Source organism: Gekko japonicus, unplaced genomic scaffold (assembly GCF_001447785.1).
Source record: "Gekko japonicus isolate JY-2015 unplaced genomic scaffold, Gekko_japonicus_V1.1 scaffold158, whole genome shotgun sequence".
NCBI lineage: Eukaryota > Metazoa > Chordata > Lepidosauria > Squamata > Gekkonidae > Gekko > Gekko japonicus.
This window is the reverse complement of record NW_015170279.1, coordinates 1,562,065-1,567,956: the sequence shown is the minus strand read 5'-3', so window position 1 is coordinate 1,567,956 and position 5,892 is coordinate 1,562,065. Positions and strand designations below refer to the sequence as shown.

The 5,892-nt window shown below is 45.7% G+C and overlaps 1 protein-coding gene across 1 annotated transcript in view; it reads left to right on the top strand.

Moving 5' to 3' along the window:
* The first annotated feature begins 273 nt into the window (after positions 1–273).
* TNN (tenascin N) overlaps positions 274–5,892 on the top strand; it is a 49,315-nt gene continuing 43,696 nt past the window's right edge. The window contains 2 exon segments of the mRNA XM_015417744.1: positions 274–673; positions 2,482–2,853. Of these exon segments, the coding sequence (XP_015273230.1) occupies positions 274–673; positions 2,482–2,853 (772 nt within the window).

The following is a 5,892-nucleotide window of genomic DNA, read 5'->3' as shown; positions in this document are numbered from 1 at the left end:
CTTTCATCTCACATAGTAAGTCAGCATGCCCAGGAGAAGAGTTCTAGGATGGCTTTTACCTCGATGTTGTAGTTTTCCACATGTAAGGATTTCTTTTGTATGGCAGATCTTCAAAGGTACCCACCTATAGTTTCTACTAATATATGTAATACAGAAAAATCCATACCACATGATTCTGCTGCATTCCCAGAAAAGGTCTGGCGGTTGTATATGGAAAATAGTGTTTATACTTGTATTTTCTCCCATCTCTCTGTGTCCCCAAATCAGAACAAGATGGCATCTTGGAATTTCCTTCTGGGGTTTCTGCTGTATCACACTCTCCAGGCAGCCTTGGCACAGCGGCCTTCACAGCCTGAGAACTGCTCTGGCCAAAGCCAGAAAATCTCCCTCAGCCACTCCTACAAGATCGATGTCCCTAAGTCCTCTCAAATCAAGGTGGAGCCAGACCCTCTGCCTCTCCAAGATGACAGCCACACTTTGCTGGTTGGCGGCGAAACAGATGAAGAGCAAAATATCATATTCAGGCACAACATTCGGCTGCAGACACCCAAAGGGGACTGTGAAGTCTTAAGCCAGCTCAAGACCTTGTTGGAAAGGATGGAGAAGATGGAGATAGAAGTGGTACATCTGAGGGAGGCCTGTAGTCCTCAGAGATGCTGTGGGAAAAGCCAAGGTGAGAACTGTGTGTGACCGCAGTGGTAGCAAAGGGGAAGTCATGTCAGTCTCTTGCGGCAAAATAAAACAAATGTTCAGTGGCATCTTAAAGACTAACAGCACTTATTTCAATATGAGCTTTCGTGAATCAGAGCTTATTTTCTCAGATATGTGACAGGGGGATCATAGTAGGAATCCTTCTTATGGGGAAGATTCCAAGAGGAAGGGGAAAGGAGGAGCTGAGGCAGACAGGTTTGGTGTGAATTCTGACATGAATCTTTTAAGTCTAAATTCTCTGTGTAAGGGGAAAAGGGAGAAGCTGAGGTAGAAAGGTTAGGTGTGAATCCCATCATAAATCTTCCAAGAATTTTGTGTGTGTGAAGGTGACTGAAATAGAATTTGCAGTTACACATAATGGATGAGGAGAGAAGTCACAGGTTAGAACAGATAAGTGAAGTGATGAAGTGGGACAGATAGGGTAAGTAACAACTGCTCAGGCAGTGGTAGGCCTGTACAACTTGTGACTCAGAATGCCTGACAGATGCTTGCCAACAGTGGGTTGGATCCCAGGGATCCATTTCACTGGTGGTGGCTATTTCCTGAGGTGCAGGGAGACTTTAAGGAGTAGGAAAATGCAGACAGCGTTTTTTGTTTAATGTTGTAACTAGCTGGAGCTCTCCTCTTGGCTGCTGCTTGGCTGCCATTTTAGGAATTCTCTTGAAACTTGGGGGTTTTTAGATCAGAGGAGTATGTTCTGTGCAAATGTGGTGCCATTATCTTTAGAAACAGCTGCCCCAGATATTTTAAACATTACAAATTGAAAATAATGGTCCTGAACTTCAAAACCTGACAGATTTGAATCCTGAAATGTAGTGTCCTACTCAGAAATCAGCAATCATGGTAAAAATCTCTCCCTCCCAAAGCCCAGGTCCAAAGTCATGACAATAGTTCTCAACACTCCCCCCCCCCTCCCGGCAACCCTGTGCCACTTACACCCATATGGCATCCCCTTCATATCTGCTAATTTACCCTTATTTTACTATTAACAGGCACTGGATATTAATTTTCCTTGAGGAAACGGGACTTTATTATTCTTATTTTTGGGGACTGCAACAGTAATGCATGACCATGAGTAGCATTTTCAGGCTTTCTCACGAGCCATGCAGCTAGATTTCACCCTCCCCACAATGATTTAACTTCTGTAGATTCCCATGATAAAGGCAAAATGCACTTGGATTGCTGGTTCAATAATACCTCCACCTACTTGACTTCAAGGGGCTGCGGTGGCTCAGAGGTTAAGATGCTGGGTTGCAGACTGGAAGGTCTGTAGCTCGGCAGTTCGAGACCCGAGTGCCGCGTGTCGGAGTGAGCTCCCGTCTCTGGACCCAGCTGCTGCCAAGCTGGCAGTTTGAAAGCAAGAAATTGCAAGTAGATAAATAGGCACCGCTTTGGTGGGAAGGTAACAGCGTTCTGTGCACCTCGGCGTTTAGTCATGCCGGCCACATGACCACGGAAACATCTTCGGACAGCGCTGGCTCTTCAGCTTGGAACCGGAGATGAGCACCGCCCCCTAGAGTCAGATTTGACTAGTTTTCGAGCAAGGGAAACCTTTTTACTTGACTTCACCTCTTCCCTGTCATAGGCAAGGCCCTCTTTTTGGTGTGTGCAGAAGGAAACCAGGACCCCCAAACCTTCATTCCAAGCATAACAACTGGACCCTTCAGTTACTGTGCTCCTACTGGGTTTGTTAGTGGATTGCATTTTTAACTCTGTCCCTTTCTTTCTGTCGTGTGCTTCTTATGGTTCTGGCCTGTGTGTGCCCGACAGGTGTTTCTTCCTGTAGCGGCCGCGGCACTTTCATCCAAGAGCTTTGTAGCTGCCGATGCGATGAAGGCTGGGAAGGCGAGGACTGTTCCCGCGCTACCTGCCCAGGGAACTGCAGTGACAATGGTCGCTGTGTTGGGGGCTACTGCATCTGCAATGCACCGTATGCTGGTGAAGACTGCAGCCAGCTCCTGTGCCCTGGGAACTGCAATGCAAACGGGGTCTGTATCGATGGGGTCTGCCAGTGCTACAAGGAATACATGGGGGAAGACTGCTCCGAGAAGAGGTGCCCCAATGACTGCAGTGGCAACGGATACTGTGACAGTGGCGAGTGCTACTGTGAGGATGGCTTCATTGGGCTTGACTGCTCCAAAGGTAAGAAGACTACCTTCATTGAGCAGATGCACCTTACCATGAGGCAAAGAGAGGCAGCCGATTACTGTGTCCTAAAGGGGCTGCGGTGGCTCAAGTGGTTAAGACACTGAACTGCAGACCGGAAGGTCGGTAGTTCAGCGGTTCGAGACCCGGGTGCCGCATGACGGAGTGAGCTCCCGTCTCTGGTCCTAGCTCCTGCCAACCTAGCAGTTTGAAAGCAAGAAATTGCAAGTAGATAAATAGGTACCACTTTGGTGGGAAGGTAACAGCGTTCCGTGGAGAATGAGCCAGCCCCTATCTGCATAATGCTGCCCTTTCATTTGCATAACTCCACTGGAGGCTCTGTTTCTTTTTGCTGTGATGCTTCAACGGAAGCTGGGCAGCTGCTTTTTAGGTAGCTCCACCCAAAAAGAAAACCAACATTTCTCAAGATTAGAGTCCAGTAGCACCATCAAGACCAATTAATTACAATTTTTTTTTACAAAAATTACAAGACCAACTAGATTTTCAGGGTATAAGCTTTGGAGAATCAAAGCTCCCTTTTGTCAGCTATGCTACAAAGGAAGCTTTGACTCGAAATCTTGTACCCGGGAAACCTAGTTGGTCTTTAAGGTGCTACTGGACTCAAAATCTCGATCTTCTACTGCAGAGCAACACCTGAAACATTTTGCGATCCTCTGTTTGGAAGTAAGGTACAGAAAATTACCGCATTAAGCAAAACAAGTAGACCTGTGTCAAATGGATTAATTGGCTGTGCAATGTTAGCTGAGTTACATGAGTAATAGTCACTTGCATAAATAATCGATTCATGGAAGTTTGTGCAAAGTTAATGAGCTATGCAAAGAAACATTAGAGTGTGTTATATTGCATTGATTTGCATCATTCATTTTGTGTGCACAATTCAACGAACATTAAATCAGTCAAAACACTGAGGGAATATATATATGTCTGTCTGTCTGTCTGTCTGTCTGTCTATCTATCTATCTATCTATCTATCTATCTATCTATCTATCTATCATCTATCTATCTATCATCTATCATCTATCTATCATCTATCTATCTATCTATCTATCTATCTATCTATCTATCTATCTATCATCTATCTATCTATCTATCTATCTATCTATCTATCTATCTATCATCTATCTATCATCTATCTATCATCTATCTATCCATCCATCCATCCATCCATCCATCCATCCATCCATCCATCCATCTCTCTATCATCTATCTCTCCAAATGCCTGAGAAAATAAAAAAATAAGATATTCACCTAGGACCTAAATTCCAAGAGAGGGGCTATAAGCAATGTTCCTTCTAAGCTGTGGAGTGAGCAAAAATTCTACTTTGTGAGCTATTGGCATTAAAGTTGTGAGTGAGCGATTTGGCTACTACTGCATAAATTAGTTTGCTCTGGAGCCATCCTTCCTGAGCTAAGGCAAAAATGTGTGAGCTGGAGGCTAAAAACTGTGGGCTAGCTCACACTAACTCAGCTTAGAGGAAACACTGGCTACAAGAGGAGCAGAAGTGGGAGAAAGGCTCAACATACAGGGCACCACAGCAGAAGACACCCTGTCCTGAGTGGCTGCCCAGCATTTCAGATGGCAAGGGCACATGGAGCAGGACTTCGGTTGAAGATCTTAATACCAGGCAGGTTCATACAGGACCAAGGAGTCCCTACCCTGATCCTAGGCTATTTAGGACTTTTAAAGTAAGAACTTGAACCTGGAAACAAATCGGTATTCTAGCTCTTTTTCTGAACTTGCTCATATCCAACTGACCTTTGGACCAATTGAACAGTCTTTAAAGTCAGCCCCATGTAAACTTCATTACAGTAGTCTAACCTAGATGTGATCAGGCCATGGACGACCAGGGCATGGCCAAGTCTTGCTTATCCAGGAAGTGGCCAGTCTGGCAATCCAGTTGAAGATGATTAGAAGAGAGAAGAGATTGGATTTATACCCCACCCTTCACTACCCGAATGAGTCTCAGAGGGGTTTACAATCTCCTTTCCCTTCTCCTCCCCACAATGGACACTCTGTGAAGTAGGTGGGGCTGAGAGAGCTCTTTTGAGAACTGCCCTTGAGAGAACAGCTCTGAAAGAACTTATCACTGACCCAAGGTCACACCAGCAGCTGCATGTAGAGGAGTGGGGAATTGAACCTGGTTCTTCCAGATTACAGTCCGCAGTCTTAACCACTACAGCAAACTGACCATATGGCACCTTACTGTTTAACCAACAAGGTAGGACTCTGCCCCAAGGTGTTTACAATCTACAATTTGTAATGAGGAAGATATCAGAGGCAGGGAAGGACTGGAAAAAAGTAACAAAAGATGCAGAGGTAGGAGCAAGTGTGGTTACTTGATCTTGAGTTCAGGTAGAGTGATACAGATTCAAGGAAGGGGGACAAAGGTTTAAAATGAGAACCAGTATGGTGCAGTAGTTAGTGGGTTGGAGCAGGGCCTGGGAGGCCAACGTTCAAACCCTAAGTCAGCCGTAAAGCTCAATGCGGGATCTGATGGGCCAGTCACACATTCTCAGCCTCGTCTGCCTCGCAGGGTTATTGTGAGGTTAAAACAAAGAAGGGGGGAGCCATGTAAGCTGCCCTGAGCTCCTCAGAAGAAGGGTAGGATAAAAATTTACTTGAGAAGCAGACAGTGTAATGGTCCAAGTGCTGGATGAGGGGAGATCTGGGTTCAGATCCTCACGAAGCCATGAAGATCACTTAGTCCGATCACTATCCTTGTTCCAGGTGGGTAGCCGTGTTGGTCTGAAGCAGCAGAACACAGTTTGAGTCCAGTGGCACCTTTAAGGTCTTGAAGGTACCGCTGGAGTCAGACTTTGTTATCCTTGGCCCAGTCAGTCTCCCTAGCTTCTCGGAAGATGGGCAAGGTTAGAATGCAATACGTCTGACGGACAAAGTAATATCACATAAGTATTTTGGGATGGGTCCTGACCTGGATGGCCCAGGCTAGCTTGATCTCATCCGATCTTGGAAGCTACGCAGGGTTGGCCCTGATTAGTTCTTGGATGGGAGAC